This window comes from Schistocerca piceifrons, chromosome 3 (assembly GCF_021461385.2).
Source record: "Schistocerca piceifrons isolate TAMUIC-IGC-003096 chromosome 3, iqSchPice1.1, whole genome shotgun sequence".
Taxonomy (NCBI): Eukaryota; Metazoa; Arthropoda; class Insecta; order Orthoptera; family Acrididae; genus Schistocerca; species Schistocerca piceifrons.
This window is the reverse complement of record NC_060140.1, coordinates 109,162,941-109,187,183: the sequence shown is the minus strand read 5'-3', so window position 1 is coordinate 109,187,183 and position 24,243 is coordinate 109,162,941. Positions and strand designations below refer to the sequence as shown.

General features: G+C 36.3%; 1 protein-coding gene across 1 annotated transcript in view; it reads right to left on the bottom strand.

The window, feature by feature from the left end:
* LOC124789901 (hemocytin-like) overlaps positions 1-24,243 on the bottom strand; it is a 543,737-nt gene that overhangs the window by 200,042 nt on the left and 319,452 nt on the right. Inside the window, exons 42-48 of the mRNA XM_047257418.1 lie at positions 23,754-23,845; positions 23,103-23,296; positions 21,533-21,728; positions 21,238-21,410; positions 18,927-19,073; positions 12,124-12,271; positions 3,120-3,297 (exon numbers count right to left, since the gene is read on the bottom strand). Of these exons, the coding sequence (XP_047113374.1) occupies positions 3,120-3,297; positions 12,124-12,271; positions 18,927-19,073; positions 21,238-21,410; positions 21,533-21,728; positions 23,103-23,296; positions 23,754-23,845 (1,128 nt within the window). The remainder of the gene's footprint in view (positions 1-3,119; positions 3,298-12,123; positions 12,272-18,926; positions 19,074-21,237; positions 21,411-21,532; positions 21,729-23,102; positions 23,297-23,753; positions 23,846-24,243) is intronic.

The window sequence follows — 24,243 nt, the reverse complement described above, 5'->3', positions numbered from 1 at the left end:
GTACACCTAAAGTAAGTAAAGTGTTTGTTCAACAGAAACAGGCAGGAATAATGTTATGTAAAGCAGATAACAATACACCTTAAAGTAGTCTTTTTAAGGATCTTGGACTTCACACACTCACTTTCCAATATATTTGCTCCTTAATGGTTTTTGTTGATAACAATGAAAAACAGCTTCATCTGAACTTTGATGTACACAATCACAAAAAAGGGCCAAAAATAATTTTTATGTAGCATTTGCCTCATTGTGTAGGTCTCAGAGGCAAGTTGTGTAGCCCAGTGCATGTATATTCAGCTACTTAACATCTTCCCATTTAACACAAAGCAAGAGATTGTAAACCCCAACCAGTTCAAAACAAAATTGAAAACATACTTCGTCAGCCATTCTTTTCACAAATTATCTGAATTAGTAGAATCAAAGATTGAAATGTCCTGTTAGTTACATAGCAAATTTCCTTGATTAAATTTAGCGGTCATAAACATGGATATAACTAAGGAGTTGATGAATAGTTTATTGTTAATATAGTACACAAATTAAGTTTCTATGATTTGCTTGTTGTTGTTGTTGTTGTCATGGTCTTCAGTTGAAAGGCTGGCTTGCTGCAGCTCTCCATGCTACTCTATCCTGTACAAGCCTCTTCCATGCTACTCTATCCTGTGCAAGCCTCTTCATCGCCCAGTAATTACTGCAACCTACATCCTTCTGAATTTGCTTAGTGTATTCATCTCTTGGTCTCCCTCTATGATTTTACCCCACCCCCCCTCCCCCCACACACACACTCACTTCCCTCCAGTGCTAAACTGGTGATCCCTTGATGCCTCATAATGTGTTCTACCAACCAATCCCTTCTTCTAGTCAAATTGTAACACAAATTTCTCTTTTCCCCACCTCTGTTCAGTACCTCCTCATTAGTTACATGATATACCCATCTAATCTTCAGCATTCTTCTGTAGACTTGATTTGCTTATCTTTTATGAATGGATGCCTTAACTAATTTCACATCCCCAAAGGTCCCCCTTCTTTATGGAATTTGGTGAATGAATGTGTAATATGATGCCTGAATAAAGCAACACCAGCAGTCACCAGGATTCAGAGAGATTGGCGATATGCTGATCACATGTCCCACAATCATAGACTGCTCCTTGTATTTATTTAGTCCTTCTAATCCTACACGTATAGAATATATACAAGGATAGTGGACATGGTTAAGTCTTTACAACATAAAGTATAGTTTGTACTGCATTCCTAGGGACTAGATACTTAAGTAATTTAGCAGAGAATCACATGTACAACAAACATTAGACACAACATACAAAGTAGAATATTCATAATGCATATTTATTTTTGTTGTTTAGTTTCTAGGTACTCTGTCAGACTGTAAATGAAATGGCGATTAAATATGTCTTTAGTTCAGTCTTAAAACTACTGAGTTTACTTACTGATTTAATATTGTTAGGCAGATTATTGTAAATTTTTATCCCAATATACAGAGAGTCTTTTTGCCACAATGATTTTCTCACCTGCTTCATATGAAGATCAGATTTTTGTTTTGTATTGTTTGCATGTATGTCTTCATTTTTTAATAAGACATCTGGGTGTCTATCAATATATTGATTTATTAAAACTAACGTTTTGTAGATAAAAATGCAAGGAAGAGGAAGAATTGAAATTTTTTAAAATAAAGGTCTGCATGATTTGCTACTGTTTACCACTTTAATAATTCTTAATATTCTCTTTTGCATCCTGAAAAGTTTCATATTTGTTGTTGTATTGCCTCAGGAGATTCACGTCATATTTAGTTACAGAATCACATATGAGTAGTATACATTTAACAGGCTGGCTTTACTGCAACAACTTTTTAAGATCCTCATCATGCAGCGTGTTTTGCTTAGTTTTCTTTGTAGATATTCAATGTGTACCTCTCATTTTGTGTTGTTCTGGAGTCAGAGTCCCAGGAATTTTATGCTGTCAACACTGTCAAGAACTCTGTCCCTTAGTTCTATTTGTATATTTGGGTGATACCTTCCTTATATATTGTAGAAGTTCATGTCTTTTCTTTGTTTATAATTAGCTTGTTATAGCTGAACCACTGTTCTATGTTGTTCATTGTTTGGATAGCAGACTCTTTTAGTTTTTCTTCTGTTTCCCCACTAATAAAGAAGCTTGTATCATCTGCAAACTGGAGGGTAGTTTGGCAATACTTGTTGTATATAAGGTCACTGACATAGAGGAGAAACAGAATTGGTCCTAATACTGATCCTTGAGGGATACTGTATTTCACATTTTCATATTCTGAATAGTTGTAGCTGATTTTGTTATGGTCAGTACATTTCACTTCAACCACCTGTTTACATCCACATAGGTATGTCCTGAGCCACTGATTGGATATACGTCTAATTCCTAATTGGTCAAGATTCTGTAGTAGGGCATTATGGTCAATGATGTCAAAAGCTTTTGATAAATCAAGACATATACCTGACACAAACTCACTCTCATCTAGTTTAGCATTTTCAGAATCTAATTATTCAATATGTGGAAAGAAGGGAAGTAAAAACAAAAACTAAAAAAATCTGCAGAAGAATACAGATCTTTGGTTGGGAACTGATATGAAACTGAATTAGTACTGGATAGAAGCACATCATTATCACATCATGCGACAAATTTAATAAAAAAATGTAATTACCTATTGCACAAATAAACTAAAGATCTAAAAAAATTGACAGAGCCTTGCAAACAATTTACCACGTATAAGTTATTAAGACTGCAAACAAATCATATATAAATCCAACACTGTTCTCTTTTGTGTGACTTCATGGGTCAGTGTTAAACCAAGCTCATAAAATAAAGATCACCTGTAGTGAGTTTATGTTTCATTGATGACAAAGTGCATGCGAGATAGTCAGTGAGTTAAAATGTGACACAATTACAAGCATCTTAAAATGGGTTTCATATACAATGACACTTGAAAAATGAAATCTGTTTAACTGTTAATCATGCACCATTATAATTATCTCCATAGACAGTATTTCATTTCAGTGAAGAATTATTAACTGATGTATGAAACACATTTTTCATTATTAAAAATCATTATAAGTCTGTTACACAGAACATTTACTTACGGAATGTGTCCAACAAAACAGGGACACTGTGACCTGTTGACACACATCTCACCATTCCACAGTGTGTTAGCGCGATGGCAGTCACATGCTGAAGTGTCCTCCTGGAGCTCTAGTGGTAATCCAGGACAAGAAGGACATGGTGGTGGTGGTGGAGGAGGTGGTGTTGGTGCTGGAGTAGCTGTAATATTTGACACATGTTAAATATCTTTCAATTTACATGGCATGTTAGGAAAAAATAGTCACTTTGAGCAGATTTACTCAATTTTCAGTAAAATTCATAATATTTGCTCATAAAAAAGAGAGATCTAAATTTACAGTTTGTTGGTTAATAGAAAAGAAGCTCCTATGAACATGGAAATGCATCGTTGCATTGGTAGGTGGTGGTGATGAATGAAAGTTCCTCTGAGCACATGCCATGTGTTCCTTTTGTGTAGTGGGCTGTGTGATTGATCAGTGTACTCTAAGCAGCAGAATGGTCTGGTATTCATGTCAGGAACCAGCTGAGATGGTGTTTGTGAATGGTCAAGCAGATGCAAACAATTGAGAGGCAGCACAGCTATTCCAAAACAAGCATCCTCACAGACACCAGCCACATCACACAATGTTCATATGTCTGAAAGGACCCATGATCACACAAATGACCAAAGTGCTTGAAGTGTTATATGATGTAGTTGGTGCCTGTGAGAGTACCTATTTTGGTACAGTCGTATTGCCTCTTGACCATTTCCATCTGCTTGGCCCTAGAAAAATACCACCTCGGCTTATTGGCAACATGAATGCTGGACCATTCTGCTGCTTACAGTATGCTGTGCCAATCACACAGCCTGAAACACACAAGGAACACATGGTACATGGTCAGAGGAACTTACATTTGGCAGCACCATCTATCATAGCAATGGCGCATTTCCGAGCACATATTCATAGGACCTTTTTCCACCATTTGCAGTCAGGAATCCATCCCTGCAGTTTATCAGTTTTATTTACATTTACCCTGTACAATATTAAAGAGTATTCAAAACAGCACAGTATTTATGTGCATTATAATAGAAAAGAATTTTTCATGTCAATATTTTTAAATCATATTTCACTAATAGGTAGAGTAGAAAATAACTTCCCAAATTCTAAGCAGAGTACATTGTGAATTGCTTATATCTGGCAGGTGAAATCTGTGTGCTAGGCTGAGTTATTGCTTTACACAGAATGTGAGTTTTCAAGAATGCCATCTGAGCACACAGCAGTCTGATTCCACTTTAGAAGCAAATGGGAGGAACTTGTGACCTGTTGAAAGTTTGAGATCATCCATGAGCTGCCCTTGGATGGTATAAATAGCAATGTGTTGGTCACAAAAAGCAGGGATCCCTCCCCATTTCCGTAAAGAATCAAACACGTTTTTAGAAAAGCTAGTTTTTCATGCATCTCAAAGTTTATGATGCCACATCTCCTGTACTATGTGGCATACAATGATACAGTTTTACAGATACATTCAGTGGTATACATGTGCACTGACTAAAAAATGAGTTGTAAACAGTGTCACTAACAGTAAGTAGTAGAGAAGTAACTTCCTCAAGACATGTCCACAGTTGATGACTTTAATAACTGACTAATAGTGTTAAACCTGTAATGTACAGTTATACCTCCTAATGAGCAGCTTATGACAGGAATTTAAATTTGGTGGATAATTAAATGAAATACTGAAAAACAAATTTTTGTTGCATTTGGAAGCCATTGGATAGGCAACCCACAATAGAGACCAGTTGATTGTATCCATTTTATAACATAAATGTGTACAATAATGCATATTACGAACTACATAACAAATGTGCTTACATTGCAGAAACACATAGAATAGCCTATGTGCCAAAATCTCAGTTCTCTATTGAAAATAAAATACTACAGTGAACAGCAGAAAGATGATGTCTTCCAAAAAAATATTTCAACTGCAGATCCCAAGCATCAAGAATTCAAAATATTATACATTCTTCAATGTATTGAACAGACAGTACACACCACAGTGCTTCTACTTAAACCAAAAACAGGCCAATACATAGGAGTTTCTTGTATTTTCTAAACATGGATTACTTGAATGTTGTAGGCTAGAGGCAAAAATAGAAAAAAGTTCATCAGGCACTTATGAATGTCTTGCCTGACCATTTTCATGATACTAATCCATGCAACCATCGTTGATTATTCTGCAACATTCCCTCACAGCACATCGCTCTTAATCCCCTATACATGACACCATCGACAACAAATCTTTCTGTTTGCATAAAGTGAATTACAGAATGTAGTTTGCAACTGGTGGGAGATGCAATGTTCATTTTCAGTTGCATTGTTCCTCAGTTACTTGGTGATACACACTCACAAATACAACACAGATCTTACTGACACAAAGTGACCTTCAAAGACTCCTTTCCCAACCATGCAGGCACCATGGAGGTACAATCATCTGTCTATTTTTAACAGCCAATCATAGGTTAACTGATGAAGAGGAGTTGTATATTTGTATACGGACAGATCGCAAAAGTCAAATGCTAAACATACCCCATCACTTTTCTGGGAGCTCGGAATGCTACTACTGCTTTTTTGGATATGTCACTTTTCTAATTATAAAGTGACCCTCAAAAAAATGTAAAAGCTTCTTTAGCACCTTCTCACTTTTCATACTTCATTTGTGGCTCTTTAATAATACCAAATCTCTTTCCTTACATTCTAGAGATTTTATCTTTCTTCAACACCTCTTACGTATTTCCCCACCTTCTAAAAGATATTCATGGATCTATGCTTCTAAATCATGCAATTCTTTAATATTTTCTAGCAGCCAATATACCCATTCAATCAAAGGTTCTCACTCTGCTTTAACCTGTGACCTTTAAAGATAAGAATTTGTTGGCAGAATGTTGTGATTTGTTCAATATGACTTTAGTGTCTGGTACTAACTCCACCAATTTGGTATGTCTATTTCAACAGTAAGTATTATACATTTCAAATCTGTACTAATTCTTTCATCATCCTTTTGGAAGGTTTGGCTTGCAGATGATATCTTGATATCGACACATGATTCTCCCTTCTCAAATAAAAAATAATCTCTAAACTTTTGTGCCAGAAACTTTGAACCATTTTGTGACAGGAGACATTTACATTTGCCTACATTTTTAAGATAACAATCCTGACTGACTTGTATTATTGTTTTAGAAATGGTATTCTTCAAATGATACAGTCTGATTAATTTTGCCCATACTACAAGAACAAGTAAACAGGCCATACGTTCCAGACCTCTAGACAGTGGACATTACATGACTACTACCACTAAATCATACAAACCACTCAGAGTAATAACAGGATACAGTGTAATGGTTGGATTTTTGTGTTGTCCTCATCATTTCATCATCATTCATGAAAGTGGCGAGATTGGACTGAGCAAATGTTGGGAATTTGTACGGGCACTGATAACTGCACAGCTGAGTGACCCACAAACTGAATATCATCATGATCATCTTAGTGGTGTCTTAGTCAGGGAGTAGAAATGCATATGTTGGAAAGATAAAAAGGAAGGGCAGGCCGGTCAGATGTCCTTCTATAAACTATCTATAACATTGCCAACAAGTATCATAAGATTGTGAGCTCAATACTTCTACTATCAACTTCTTCTGAGTCCCTTCACTCCGATATCTAGCTCATAAGGAATTCTCAAAGTCAGTGTAAAAATCAAATTCTTTCAAATGCAACACACCCCATTGAAGAACATCAGTTTCAAACTGAGTTATTATGACTCTCACGCTTTTCTGGTCACTCCAATGGAAAAGGAAAGTGCCATTAAATGACTTTTAAGAATATGATGAGCTGTTCTTGTCTCATTGGTTTAAATAAAGGAAACCGATTATTTAAAGTTGTACTCATTACAGAGGTTTATTACACCCACCAATTGTTATTATAACTATTGTTTGTGATTCCCTCTTTCAATACTTTCCTGCCTTCCCCTGCCACTAATACAGGATGTATAATCTAGAAGGGACAGCGCTAGCCTCTGGTATTGGGGATCCAGGGTTCCAACTCAGGTAGGAGGAAAGACTTTTCCTTGTTGCAGTCCCTCCAGGACAGTTCCAGGTCCACTCAGCCAGCTGTCAATATGAGTACCACAGCAAAGGGTGGCCAGGTTGAGGGACACGTTACCCCTGCACCTCCTAGTGCTGTCATGGGTAGGAGGGCTCCACTCTATCGGCAATCAGGCTGAAAGTCCAATCACAGGCTTGTGCCACAGTCCCTGATAAAGATGATGGAGGAAATAATTGAAAGCTTGGGATTTTCTCTGAATTTGATGTGTCACATTAACCAAGAACTTTTTATCTAGTCACTGCAAAGTCTGTGAAAGATGCAGGTGCTGAGTGGCCATCCGTGCATGTGCAGTTTCATCAGATGGCTGTTTGAACGGTCTCAACATTCTGTTGATGCATGCCACACAAAGTGATTGCACAATGAGCTACAGATCATTGCACTTTACTAAGGCATCATCACAAAGCAGGTGAAAGGAAAAAGGTCCAGCATACTGGACATCAATATTTTGCATCATCTTTGAGATAAATAATGATTTTCCACTACCCACGTGATCACCTGATATCACAGAGGGGTGTGAAGATGGTGTAATGTAACACAGAAATCAACTGAAAATTTAAAAAAGGCCCCATAAATACAGATGAAGGTGTCATTCCTACAACATAAAGACTGTTGCATCTGGTATTACACCCGAAGTTTCCCACTAAATGAGTATTCTTTAATTATTATCCAGCTTTTGTATTAAAATCCATTATTATCATCATTTTGTGAAATCTATTGTAATTTATCCATTTTTTAATAGATTTAAATAATTTCCATGGAAAATATTTTATTTTTGAAACAAGAATTGCTATTTTGTCAGATAAAGAAATGGTTAGAGACCACGGCTGTTCTATGAAATAAATTGTTGATGGTGTACAGGAACCAGCCACAAATTGGTGTTAGGTTACTTTATCAAAAAGTATCATTGCTGATCGAAAATTTTTCACAATTCATCACCAGACAGTTTTCTCAATGGTTTCATCAAAACAAATTATACATTGGTTTCCTGTGAGCTGCCCAAGGGTAAACAGTAATTCACAATTACAAATGTGTAACCAAAATTGTTACACTACAGTTTTGTGTTGGAATGCAAATTACGAAGAATGTCCATCTGGTACATTTGCTTTTGCATTGAAATCATTGAGAATATATTCTGTTGCAAGAAAACTGAAAAAACAAATGAGCCAGATGGACCTTTCACATAAGCTGCATTTAAACACAAATCTGTAGTGCATCATTTTGGTTGCAAATTTGTAACTGTGACTTATTGTTTCTCCTAGGGCAACTCATACGAAACAACGTATAAATTGTTTTGTTGAAAGCATGGAAAAAACCATCTGATGATGACTTGTAAAAAATTTGAGAGCAGTAATGATACTTTTTAAATGAGGTAACCTAAAAATTTGTGGCTGGTTGCTGTAAACCATCAACAGTTTAAGACTTGCTATTCCAAAAGTGATTCTTTTAATACTGATCATTCAAAGGGCACATAAAACATCAGCATCATCCATATACGTGTTCAATATTATCCCTCGAGATCACAATGAATAAACCCAATATACGGAAGAATTATTATGAAATGAAGTAAATGATTTTCAATTTACAATTTAATTGTGACAACAACTTAGAATACTAGCACATCTGCATCACTTTAACAGTATCAGTTTCTTAATCCAAAGAAAGTAGTGCACAACAGTGATGTTACTCATTAAATAGTGATACACTATATCTGTAATGATGCACTTATTTATTTCATTAATTTACACCACATTTGTAAATAGCAACATAAAACTGTTAAAAGTAAAGATATATCTGACACCAGCTACAGGTTGTAAATGACATACTCTGATACAATGAACAAAAACTATCAGTTGTTGGTTGACTGAAATTATGAACACGAACCTCTGACTCACTCCGTTGTATGGCACTTTGTGCCTGAGAATTAGGCAGCTGCAGTGGGGTGGAGTGAGTAACAAACAACCATTTCACACAGTATTTAACATTCAGAAGATCATACCTGTGTACTATCAGAACTATGGTCCAAATTTTTGTGCTGGGGCTGATATCTTCTTAGTGTGCTTTTTTCTCTTTAAAATATGAGACCAGATTGGTGATACCCCATCAAATTTGGGGCATGTAGATGATCAAATAAAATTTCTTCCACTGATATATTGGCCGCGTATCATCCAGCCATCCTCAGAGTAAATTGCAAGATTGATGAGAAGGTGCCAAGCGTGGCCTTATATACTCCACCGCGGCAGTACATGCCTGCGAATTACAGATGCTCGTCAGCAGCAAAGAACTATGCTTACACACTTGCCACCTGTGGTGGAGGCGTTCAGACATTCAATTTGCTTATCAATGTATGTTCAATGGTGATGACACCATGACGACTTCTCTGCAGTTTAATTATCCCAAGAGCTGGATTCCCTGCTTTGTCCAAATTAAAACCATTACCTCTACTTATTAAATTATTAGCTAATGTAATCTCTATAGCTTCCTTGAAGACAGAATTCCTAAAGGAAGAGGTGGATGTTAGAATCTTCACATTACTGTAGTTCATGGAATGCTTTGTATCAATACAATGTTTGACCACATTTGACTTGTCCGGTTGTGATAAGCATATGTATCTTCGATGTTCCACATATTTCTCATGAATGGTGCATGTTGTTTGACCTATGCATGACTTCTCACAATTTCTACAAGGAATCTGATACACACCCACCTTATGAAGCAATAAAACACCCTTTACAGAACCGAGTAAAGCTGCAATCTTCGTTGGACCTATCTTTGAGGAAAGAGCACCCACATAGGGAAAAAAAATGCACTTGATCTGAAGGAATTACTATCTTCTTCCCCATCACATACCTGCACTGAATGCTCTATGAGTTTGTTGTGGAGAAAATCCATTTACTTTAAAAATGCTCGAGGTATGTGAGCTCTTCTTGCAAATTATCTTTGTTAGATAAACAGTGCAGCCTACGCACTAAGGATTTAAGGACACCTATGATCTGTGAAGGGTGATGGCAGCTATTGGCATTTAGATGTAGATTTGTATGTGTAGGTTTACAATATATGGGATGTCCTAACGTGCCATCAAATTTACGGTGAATGACAACATCCAAAAACGGTTGGTAGCCATCTTTTTCTATTTCCATAGTAAATTTGATAATAGCATGGATAGAATTTAAATGCTCAAGAAATCAATGCAATTCATCCATCCCATGCGGCCATACTACAAATTTGTTGTCCAGTACCTCCAGAAGGCCACTGATTTAAAACATGCGCAGTCCAGTGTCTTATCCTCAAAGTCTTCCATGAATAAATTAGCTACCGGAGGAGAGAGGGAGCTCCCATAGCCACTCCGTCAACCTGCTCATAAAATTCACCATTAAAGAGAAAATATGATGACAAAAGCACATGTTCACATAAGGTTGTGATGTTCTTATCAAAATGTTGGCCAATAAGAGATAAAGAGTCCTTTAAAGAGGATTAATTACATTGATTTCTTGAGCATTTGAATTCTATCAGTGCTAGCATCAAATTTACGATGGAAATAGGAAAAGATGGCTGTCTCCCCTTTTCGGATGTTGCCATTCACCATAAATTTGATGGCACATTAGGACATCCGATATTTCGTAAACCTACACATAAATTTATTGCTTCATCAGGCAGGTGTGTATCAGATTCCTTGCGGAAATTGTGAGAATTCATACATAGGTCAAACAACACGCATGAGAGATGTGTGGAACATCAAAGATACACACCCTCATCACAGCCAGACAAGTCAGCTGTGGCCAAACGTTGTACGAGCATTACGTATTATTACAGGGCATTCCATGAACTACAGTGATGTGAAGATTCTAACATCCACCTCTTCCATTTGGGATTCTGTCTTCTAGGAAGCTATACACATTAGATCAGCTAATAATTTAGTAAATGGAGATAATGGCTTTAATTTGGACAAAGCATGGAATCTGGCTCTTGGGACAATTAAACTGCAGAGAAGTCATCATGGTGCCATCACCACTGAACATACATTGATAAGCGAATTGAATGTCTGTACACCTTCACCACAAGTGAGTGTGTAAGCGTCTTTCTTTGCTGCCAACCAGTGTCTATAACTCGTAGGCATGTACTGCCACAGTGGAGCATATAAGGCCATGCTTGGCACCTCGTCGTCAGTCTTGCAACTTACTCTGAAGATGGCCGGATGATACATGGCTGATATATCAGTGCAAGAAATTTTATTTGTGCAGCTGTATGCCTGAAATTTAACGTATTATACATTACACTGCGAAAAGTTGAAAATGCACTGGTTGGTGATGTTTCCTTGTGCATTCAACACACAGTTCTGAAATCTGACAAGGAATTTCAGCAAAGATTTCATTCAAGTTACTGAAACAGGTGAGTCTTTGTTGCTCTTGGGTCTCCACTAAACGTGATCCCCCAAGAGATTTGTATAGAACAATATCATTGAAGTTGTTGTGTTGTTTCAAAATCCATTAGTTTTCTCCTGATTTACAACTGACTGACTTCCAAACATCAAGCACCTGTAATCATTATCTTTCTCATTCACCTCAATGAAAAAACGTTAAAAATCTTACAGAGTCTATGTCATTTCTAAACTGGATTTCTGTACCCTTGATTTAAGCCATTGGTAAACACATCCTGTTCTGATAAAAAAACAGTAACATATGCTTTAAATTTTATTGATGAATCTGTTTATAGCAGAAAAAGACTGGCATATTTGTGAGAAATAGATCAGATAAGATTCAGTGTTAAATTATTATTTCTCACCTTATTCTGTGTAGTCTATAATTAGTTTTAAATTGACTGAACAATTAGAAAAAGTATTCACTTGTTGCACACAGTGTAAATGTAATTTATGGTTCAAAAACTGAATACTCACGGTATGGATTGAAGCAACCCAGAACTTCTGTCCTCAGTGCAATGATATGGTGGTATTCCTGAGGCACTATACGTAGGAAGCGTGTCCTTATGGGATGAACAAACATGTTCTTGTGTGGAGTGTCAGAATCAAAGTTTGCTGGGAAAATCTTTAAGAAAACAAGAGGAAAGTGAATGTTTTATCAAAAAGTGATATGATATTAAAATACATTATTACATTTTCCATGTTTCCACTTTTTGTTGTACTGTGTAATTACAATGTGAAAAATTAGTACAAGAATTGATGTCTCTCTCTCTCTCTCTCTCTCTCTCTCTCTCTCTCTCTCTCTTTAAGACAATCAATAAAAATCTTTTAGTACAGATCTATTACATCTAAAGCTACACTAAGATATCCAAATGTACATTTAACAGTGGTGTTATGAAATACAAGTTGTTGTCAAGCTATCAATAATTCTAGGCAGGCACAGAACAACTAAGAAGCTCTCAAAATTAAGCTGGAAGCTTTTATCATCAATCATGCTGTGAGAAAACAAATAAAATTTTCAGTATAATGAAATGGCTTCTATTTTAACTAACATCAATAAAAATAATTACTTTTTTCATACAAATTTTCGTTATCTTAAAAAACAATGAAAATAAATTAACTGTGGCTCTAAACAATGTAAAATATCATACTCATATGAAAGCAAGAACACTAACACGGACATGACCATTTGTAAAGTAGATCGAACTACAGGTGCTTCACAGGGGATGTTGAAGCCATTAATTTGTTGAATTAATCCAACATTATTCACTTTTGTTGTACATTAAAATTCCTTCTTAGTTAGACAATTATTTTTGGATTGGACAGCCATTTTCGAAATGTTAATGTTCATGGAGCATAGCCAGTGTGCAACTATTCCCTGCCATAAGTGTACTGACTGTGAACCACCATGAACAGCTGCATTTTTACTATAATTTGTAAATCATCACAAAAAGCAGTACTCATGTGAGTTCACTGCCATTTCATGAGGTTGGTGACTTCCTCTGGATGTAGACTTGAAATGCCTGTGTAAGCTGAAACTACTTGCATAACAAAGAAGCGCTATTAACAAACATTCCATCCTAATTGCAAAATGTTGCCTTTATTCATGAAAGCAACAGTTTTTATTGAAAGGTTATATGGTTGAATAGTATAAGTCCATACACTTCACAAGAAACTGAATTAGATGCCTACCTAATAGTGTATAACATTTCATTCAACCCTGACACAATTCACGGCAGGGATTGTTGAAAACCAAAAGAGTTGCGCAGCCATCCTGATGCATCACTATCAAACCACTAAATTAACAAGATTGGTCATAAATAGGGTACATGACAGAAACATCTTACTGATGGTATCTCAGGTGAGATCAATAGGAACAATAGCAGGTGACTTAGGAACTACATAAGCACTGTCAGGATCATGTAGTTTTTGTAAAACCATTCTGAGCAAATACTGAGTTGGGTCAATGCATTTTTGATGGTACAGACTGCCTGTGGGGTGCTGTAGGTAAAAAGGGTACACATGATCGGATGGTAGGTTTTTACATCACTTGTGATGAGAGACACTGACAGACATATAAGGGGCTCCATTTCAATCCATGTCAATGCAACTGGCTTGTATCATCAAATAACATAACTTATCACTCCATTTGACCTTTTTGTGTGCTTATAACACCCACTAGCAGTCCCACAATGGAAGTGTTTCTTTGGAGATGCCAGTCTCCCTACTGCATATGGTATTCATATAACTCTTTGATATAGTGAACAATGAAAAGTCCCTTGTCTACATAACTTGAAAGATAGCACGTCTCATGCCACCATGGTACCAGTTATTAGTTCAATTCACATATGGAGCACAAGAAGAAATTGTTTAAAAACCTCTGCACAGGCTGTAATTAATCAAATCTTCTCACTGCAATGCCTACAGGAGTGAAACATAGTAGATTGTATTCCTACGTTCACCATTTAAAGCTGATTCTTGAAACTTTGTATGGAAGCTTTCTCAGGATAGTTTGTATTGATCTTCAAGTGTCTGCCAGTACAGCTCCTCCAGCATCTCCACGACACTCTCACACAGGACAAACAAACTTGTGACTATTCATAATGCCCTCCTCTCCATATGTTCTATACACCCCATTAGTCCTTATTGGTATGGGTGTCAAACAATTGAACAACATTTTAGAATGGGTAATACAAGTGTTTTCTAAGCAATCTTCTTTGTAGACTGATTGGATTTCCCTATTTCCCTAGTAATCTGCCAAATAATCTTGTAAATCAGCCAAAGCGATCATTCCATTTCATATCCCTATGAATTATTATATGCAGGTATTCATATAAGTTGACAGATTCGAACTGGGACTCATTGATATTGTTGTCACAGGATACTGCATGTTATTATTATCATTTTAGATGAAAAATTTTGCTTTTCTGAGCATTTAAAGCAAGTTGCTAATCTTTGCACTACTTTGAAATCTTATCAACATTTGACTGACATTCCAGTAACATGAATGCTGATTTATTCCTTTTGTCACTGTGACAGAAGTAGCCACCTGCAGCTCAGTTGCTCTTCAGTGTATATGCTGTGTCATAATTTGCAACAAATGAATGAAATACACAAGCAACAACTTTTTAAGTAACAGTTCCAATTCATTAGTCAGATAGAAGAACAAAATTACTATTTATCAGTTCAAGACGTAAAGTCTGTAAATGAGCCTGCAATCATGTTATGGCACTTATTTGTAAAGTCTGCCTTGGTCACAAAAAATGTACAATTTATAATTCTCAGTTTTGGCCACTAACATTTTCACATCTGTTACAAACAGAAAACTAGTGGTGTACTGCTGGTGGCCAGCATACAGCAGTTTGGTTAGTGATTATGTGTCAGCCAGCAATGCAACAATGAGGAGACTGGGCATTATCCTGCAAGCTCCACCACAGGAAAACAAAAACTTCTTACAGAGAAGCCACAAGGCAGGACCACTGAGATTCCACTCTGAATGTGCCATCAGCTTTCAAGATTTTAATTGATGGTCACTCTCTTGTTAATGCACTTACACTTACGGTATTGTTTAATTGTTTGTCTTACTGCAAGGTTTTGATTTATAGATGTGATGTTACTTTTAAATTTTTTATTCTGACTCTTACACAATTTGCCAGGCTAGTAGCTTTCTATCATTAATCTTCACACATTTTATATGGATTTTTTTCCCACACTTTTGATGTCTATGATGTTTCATTGTCAGATTCCCATTTTGCCATGTTAAGTAATTTTAAGTAATGATGATGCATATGTCATTTAACCATTGTATTTACAATACTGGTTACCCCTGTACCGTAGCATTAGTGCCTTCTACTGGCCTCGATTATTTTTATAAACAGTGGACATATTCAGGTCACCACCGGCACTTATGACTAGATAAATAGATTCTGATACTTGCATCAGAATATTTTTGTGGTATTCGTAGCTGGTATGCATTGCTGTTAATCATGTTAATATTTTTATTTTACTTATGTGTCACTGTAATTAGTACAAGTTTATATGCCAACTAGCTCTGCAGATGATGAAGAAATTGATGAAATGTATGATGAGATAAAAGAAATTATTCAGGTAGTGAAGGAAGACGAAAATTTAATAGTCATGGGTGACTGGAATTCGAGAGTGGGAAAAGGGAGAGAAGGAAACATAGTAGGTGAATATGGATTGGGGGTAAGAAATGAAAGAGGAAGCCGCCTGGTAGAATTTTGCACAGAGCATAACTTAATCATAGCTAGCACTTGGTTCAAGAATCATAAAAGAAGGTTGTATACATGGAAGAATCCTGGAGATACTAGAAAGTATCAGATAGATTATATAATGGTAAGACAGAGATTTAGGAACCAGGTTTTAAATTGTAAGACATTTCCCGGGGCAGATGTGGACTCTGACGACAATCTATTGGTTATGAACTGTAGATTAAAACTGAAGAAACTGCAAAAAGGTGGGAATACAAGGAGATTGGACCTGGATAAACTGACTAAACCAGAGGTTGTACAGAGTTTCAAGGAGAGCATAAGGGAACAATTGACAGGAATGAGGGAAAGAAATACAGTAGAAGAAGAATGGGTAGCTCTGACGGATGAAGTAGTGAAGGTAGCAGAGGATCAAGTAGATAAAAAGACGAGGGCTAGTAGAAATCCTCGGATAACAGAAGAAATATTGAATTTAATTGATGAAAGGAGAAAATATAAAAACGCAGTAAATGAAGCAGGCAAAAAGGAATACAAACGTCTCAAAAATGAGATTGACAGGAAGTGTAAAATGGCTAAGCAGGGATGGCTAGAGGAAAAATGTAAGGATGTAGAGGCTTATCTCACTAGGGGCAAGATAGATACTGCCTACAGGAAAATTAAAGAGACCTTTGGAGAAAAGAGAACCTCTTGTATGAATATCAAGAGCTCAGATAGAAACCCAGTTCTAAGCAAAGAAGGGACAGCAGAAAGGTGGAAGGAGTATATAGAGGGACTATACACGGCGATGTACTTGAGGACAATATTATGGAAATGGAAGAGGATGTAGATGAAGATGAATTGGGAGATACGATAATGTGTGAAGAGTTTGACAGAGAACTGAAAGACCTGAGTCGAAACAAGGCCCCGGGAGTAGACAACATTCCATTAGAACTACTGACTGCCTTGGGAGAGCCAGTCCTCACAAAACTCTACCATCTGGTGAGCAGGATGTATGAGACAGGTGAAATACCCTCAGACTTCAAAAAGAATATAATAATTCCAATCCCAAAGAAAGCAGGTGTCGACAGATGTGAAAATTACCAAACTATCAGTTTAATAAGTCACAGCTGCAAAATACTAATGTGAATTCTTTATAGACGAATGGAAAAACAGGTAGAAGCCAACCTTGAGGAAGATCAGTTTGGATTCTGTAGAAATGTTGGAACACGTGAGGCAATACTGACCTTACGACTCATCTTAGAAGAAAGATTAAGGAAAGGCAAACCTATGTTTCTAGCATTTGTAGACTTAGAGAAAGCTTTTGACAATGTTGACTGGAATACTCTCTTTCAAATTCTAAAGGTGGCAGGGGTAAAATACAGGGAGCGAAAGGCTATTTACAATTTGTACAGAAACCAGATGGCAGTTATAAGAGTCGAGGGGCACGAAAGGGAAGCAGTGGTTGGGAAGGGAGTGAGACAGGGGTGTAGCCTCTCCCCGATGTTATTCAATCGGTATATTGAGCAAGCAGTAAAGGAAACAAAAGAAAAATTCGGAGAAGGTTTTAAAATCCATGGAGAAGAAATAAAAACTTTGAGGTTTGCTGATGACATTGTAATTCTGTCAGCGACAGCAAAGGACTTGGAAGAGCAGTTGAACAGAATGGACAGTGTGTTGAAAGGAGGATATAAGATGAACATCAACAAAAGCAAAATGAGGATAATGGAATGTAGTCGAATTAAGTCGGGTGGTGCAGAGGGAATTAGATTAGGAAATGAGACACTTAACGTAGTAAAAGAGTTTTGCTATTTGGGGAGCAAAATAACTGATGGTGGTTGAAGTAGAGAGGATATAAGAAGTAGTCTGGCAATGGCAAGGAAAGCGTTTCTGAAGAAGAGAAATTTGTTAACATCGAGTATTGATTTAATTGTAAGGAAGTCGTTTCTGAAATTATTTGTACGGACTGTAGCCATGTATGGAAGTGAAACATGGATAATAAATAGTTTGGACAAGAAGAGAATAGAAGCTTTTGAAATGTGGTGCTACAGAAGAATGCTGAAGACCAGATGGGTAGATCACATAACTAATGAGGAGGTATTGAACAGAATTGGAGAGAAGAGGAGTTTGTGGCACAAGTTGACAAGAAGAAGGGACTGGTTGGTAGGACATGTTCTGAGGCATCAAGGGATCACCAATTTAGTATTGGAGGGCAGCGTGGAGGGTAAAAATCGTAGAGGGAGACCAAGAGATGAATACACTAAACAGATTCAGAAGGATGTAGGCTGCAGTACGTATTGGGAGATGAAGAAGTTCGCACAGGATAGAGTAGCATGGAGAGCTGCATCAAACCAGACTCAGGACTGAAGACCACAACAACAACAACAACAACAACATGTGTCACTAGGCCAGCTGTAGACATTCCTTCCGCTAATTGAACTTACTTGGTTACACCACAGTTTTTCTATTTGTAACAGATCTGAAGATAGCAATGGCCAAGACCAGTGACTGTGCATTGTACAATTTTTGTGATCAATATGGACTTTTTCAAATAAAATTACTATTCTTGCTTGCGTACATGGTGTTACCTTCTTTGGGAGACACCCAGAGTTGAGTTCTGTATTCTGAAGCCAAAAACCTCTAGCAAAATGTCAGCAGATAAAAGATAGTTTTTTCGTAACTAATTTTATAAAATACATTTTGTTTCAGATAATTCCATGATTGATATAATTAACCTTTTTCTTTTACTTATCCATCTTACAATAACCTGCAGGTCAAATCTTGAGGCATAAAGAGCCCCCCCGACACTAGCTTTGTTTACTTTTATTGACGATATTAGGGAAAGGAGATCAGTGTGTGTGAGTGTATATAAAATAAATAAGTTGTGAATTTTGTAATGAAAGTGTTATATAATATGATAGGGATACATACTTTCATTCTGATTAAAAGCTAGCTTTGTATATTCAGTAAACTGGGTTAAAAAAAAGAGATAGATTGCTTAAAGTCTTTATGTACAAAATTTAGCATTTATTACAGAAACAAATAAGAAGTATTGTATGCTTATACATTACTTACTTTCTCCATTCGCTTCTCATCCTGAACAGGGTTCCAAGTTAAACCATCTAGACTGTATAAAACCTTAAATGATTCAGTCCAGCTATCACTGCTGGGAGCCCCTTGAGTGATTATACCAGTCACAATGCTTGGTGTAACAAAATCAATCTACAAGAAATCATACAGTGTTATTCACATAAATATATGCAGTCAGGAATCAGTAATGATCAGTTCAGTTTCTTATTTCATTTCCTTATTTTGCTTGGCATGAAGAGCAATACTAAATAAGAAATGTGTTTTGTATTTGTTTACAGTACCACTTATACATAAAACATGATACTCCACTACAGAAAATCAGCTGTATCAGTTCTTGCATATGTCGAAAGGGTATTTCAAATGTTCCAAGGGAAAAAGAACAGTACAGAATTATACATATCTACATTAAGGAAATGCTACAAAATTTCAAGGCAGAAAATTATGTTGCTTATCTATGTGAATCAAGCATTAGTCAATGTGTGAATCACTGACAATAAATCAAGAACTCATACTCAGTCAACAAATACAGCATCTGAAGATAAGATTAAAAGCATCTAAATTAGTGAAAGTAACACAGAAGAATAGAATGATACAGAAAAAATTACACAGAAAATAAGGAAAATAAGACTTATGCTCTACTGGCACATTCCAAGAATGAGTTCTAGTGGACTGGCTAGAGAAACTTTTCAGTATTTTGACAAATTATATGATAAACCCAACTGGTATAGGAAAGTGCATGATGACCTAGAAGAAACTGGCGTAAACAAACAAGAATTTGAAGACAGAACAAAATGTATTAAAGAATTAAAGATGGGAAGGTCTCCAATGCAAAAAGTGCCAAACAGGCAGAGAAGAAAATAGAGAAGAGAGGAAAGAAAAAGGTGAAGAGATAGAACAGTACTGGAGAAGGTGCAAAGCTAGCTCAGTGGCTTAAAATGGTCCTTAGCTTGCCTCCAGTGAAAGAAGAAGAATGAAACAAATCCAAAATTATAAATCAATATAGTTTAACATTATGAAATGTGAAGACTAGGTAATATAGGCATAGCAAATGTGAGAAAAGCATACATAAGGAATGTATGGAACTGATATCAAAAAGCTTGCTGTGTCTGTTATTAGGAGATCATACACACTTAATGTGTAAGCATTCTGTCTTGAATCCCTATGAACAAAATTGTTCATTAAGAGTAATACTGTTCCTCCTCACTGGCTTTCTTTACTGACAATGTTGGCATTAAATTTTTATCAACACAGTGAGACCATTTTAAAAATAAAATCAGATATTAGAAATATAGGACCAAAGCTGTACTGTACCATATTTTTTGCATATTGGAATATGGAATCAAGGAATGTGTATAGAAAACAGAAAAATCAGACAAGAAAACGTCATGTGGAATGAGATGACACAACACACAGTTAGTTTTGATAAATCATTGGGACAATGAAAAGACACATTATTTTCAGATATTCATAGACAATGGCTCATTACAGAACACAGAAAGAATCTACTGATACATCTACCCATGCAACTGTGATTTTATGAAGGAAAAGAATACGTAATAATTATATGGTGGTGATAAAAAAATTCCAATATGAGTGCATTGCAACAATGTATATCCAACATAGCATTGCTCCAATGTGGGTATATGAGCCCTGAAATGTGTCTTTCTGACATGTGTGGAATAAATACAGAAATGTGAACCATGCCATTGTTATAACCAAATGCACCCAAACAAGATCAATGTGCTTTACTCTTTTCTTGGCTGTCAAAGGACAAACACCAGTACACATCCATTGGTGAATGAAGAATGTGGATTGGTACCATGTCTTTGGGAGATGCTCAATCAACCACCCTATAGTCCTGATCTCTGCCAATGTGATTATCATGCCTTTGGTCCCTTAAAAAAGGCCGCAAAAGGTCGATGATTCCTGTTGGACGAGAATGTGAAGCAGGCAGTTATAAACTTCCTCAAGCGACAGGACATGGTGTTTTACCAAACACATATCTTCAACCTGTTGTGTCAGTGAGGTAATTGCCTCGTTGGTCAAGGTGATTTTTCTTCATTGACATAATACCAATTCTGGACAGTAACACATCCAAACTGAAACTTTTTGATCATCCCTTATATAAGATAAAGATAATGGGCCAGAAGTTGCATTATATGTGGAAAAGAGAGAGAGAAAGAAAATAAGTAGTGTGAGGGCTAAAATACATGGTCACAAAGCACGTAATCATGACATGTTTGTAGAGATTGAGTTTATGACAACGTTTATTTTAAAGAGCCCAACAATATTTCACCTGAAGCCACTGGCTGGTATCACTTATGCCTGGCACCCAAGCCCCATCTTTATTGAGACGAGCCTGAGATGGTCCAAAAGCATAAATATCACCATTCAGAACTGAAGAAGCAGTGAGCTGTTCATCATACATCATACCATTTTCAAGGCCCATGACTTCCACACATTCTGGAGCTGTAACAAAAAAATGACATAAGGCAAAAAAGGTAAAGTTCAACAACTGTGTTACCAAGTTGTCAGTTCCAAATGAATTCAGTCTCAAGGAAAGGAAACATGTAGTATTACATAATACAAACCTGCTGGTGTAGTCGGAAGTGGAAAGCTCGCTTTTGTTGTGATGGTGGTCAGAGACTCTGAGCAAGTAAAAACTTCTATCTTCATTGCTATTCCTTCATGCCAAGTTTTAGGATTCACTCGAATATAGCGTGCTTCAACTGGTACAGCAAAAATCTGCTGCACAGTTCGTGTATCATCAATGGGCCCCCTGAAAATCTACAGCAGAATCTGAGGTAACTTAAAATATCACATATGTATTAATATTTAATACTATCATAAAAATATTTTGCACTATTACAACTAAAGTTTTTATTACAGAGACAAGACATGGATTCTAATCATTAACTAAATGTTGAAGTCAATATCAATGCAAACACTTTTTGTCAGGCACAAAAATCTTTAGCAAAGAAACACATCCTACAGTACAAAGTAATTAGCAGGCTGTTTGTGTGAAGTTCTGGCTGAATGACAGGTGTTCATGAGTTTGAACAAAGAAAAATATCATGAGTTTGACATAGAAAAATATTGATAGTAAAATAGTATCTCCATTTTACCATCACTATATGGCCAAACAAAATCACTAACTTCGCCAACACTTTTGGGGCTATTTATCTGGTTCACATACATTTCACCTACATCCCTCATTTGTTTAACTCACATTTTTTAATTCTTGACTAATTTTTTTTTAATTATGTGGTCCACTACAATTAACAGAATTTACTTGGGTTTTGTAAGGTTTTTCTTTTCTTTTTCTCCTTTCCCACTAGTTTTTGAGGTACCGGTACCAATAAAATGTAAACTGCATGGAAGAGTCAAAATAGTACAGGTAATGATTCACCAAATAATTGCACTGAGGAGTTAATTCCTTGAGGACAATAAAAAGGATTGTGGAAGGTTCACACTTTAGAGCTGCCACTCATAAAAATATGGAGTCCACTTGGTCAGCTAGAAGCCCACAGACTGTAATTTTATGAGCATGTTTTCCCAGTATTCCCCTTCATTCCTATAATTATTCTTACAGTTCCTGCTCATCTGAGCTCCTTTGTGGAGACTGACAGTCACCTATACTGATGCGAGAAGCTGGGAGAAAAGGAGCACAGCAAAATAAGTCAGGGGTCAATTTGTGTGAAAAATAGATTTTGTACACAGTGTTTGAGAATCACACTCTGAAGAAGATGAGGAAGTTAATTTTCCACACAATTTTAATTTTGACGATAAACTCCTTACTAATATATAGCAAAGTAACAGGAAAACGTCAAACAATTTTTCAAATTATGCCAGCCACTTGTGATATCTTGGTGAGAGAAGAGATCTCGAACTACAATCATGTACATCAAAACATTACAGACTATGGACCAGGAACAATTTCCTGAAAACAATATTGTGAGAGACACAGGGAGTAAAAAAGGACAGTGTTTAATGTGCTCTCAGACAGACTAGATGTTGACTTGAAAAGTGTGGCAGTGAAGTATGCGTACTCACAAATCCATTATAACAATCTGGAATGCTGCACAGATATTAATTTACAATTGTGCACAAACATTTTGTACAGGCGTGCCGCTGACACTTTTGACCCTACTGCACTCTTACTTGAACAGCTCCAGTGTTGTCAGTCCGGTAGTGATACCGCTGGCCATCAGTGCTGGTCAGTACATGGTAGCTGGTAACATATTGGTCTGTTCCTGGCACTCCAGACATCTCTATACCATACAATGGCTGTGATGACCCAAGATCTATTTGGAGATACTGATCTCCGTCAATGGTGCTCGATTTCCATCCAGCACCTGTAAACCATGTACATAAAATTAAGGATTACTGAAATTTAAAAAGCATCAACAATATTAATTTTAACCTACTAAAAGTTCTTATTCACTCAGTCGAGGAATGCTAAAATTTAAAATCTAAACATCAATACTGTTAATTTGCAGTTTATCATAAAAACATTATTGCTCTAAATCTTTTAAAAATTCCTTTCCTGTCCATGCATCAAGATAATATTCAAAATAATGGTTTTATGTTTTAATAAATCCTTATATCTCTATTATTTACATATTAATTGCAAGTAGTTAATATCAAAAACACCAGATACAAGTAATTTAAAGAGAAAAATAATGTGTTCCCTGAATTACAAAATTAAAGGTTGGGAAATATACAGAAGCACTTATGCACATGTTAGGAAGGGAATATCTAATGTTCAGAAGTACAGTAACAGCATATAACTTCAATTTTGATGCCACTCACCTGGTGTCTCCAGAACAGCTGTTTCAGTAACATCCTTTTCATCAGAGGTAGTCAGTTTTATTTGTGGGAGTGAATTCAACAGTCTCTGGAACCTACAAGTAATTGGAAATAGTAAGTTTCTGGTATGATAAGTTATTTCTCCCGCAAAAATTTCCGATAACAGATACAAACCCTGTTTCTGGTTCACTATGTCATATGTTTGTTTTTACCCTACGTTCTTTCTGTATCTACAAAGCATCTTATGAGTCTTGTATGATCATTTTAAATTCTTAAGCTGTTTGGGACATCCTGCAAAACATCTTTTTTGTTAGGTAAAATGCAGTCAACGTCATTTTAGTTTCATTAGGTCCTCACCAAGTTGATTTTCTACTCGTTTTCTTCTGGAAGAATGTTTTAAGGATTAACATGTGATCTTTCCCAGAAAATTCTTCTAATGTAAAGCATTTACCTTTCTTGGTATTATATCTGCAGTTTCTCACCGAAGAATCAT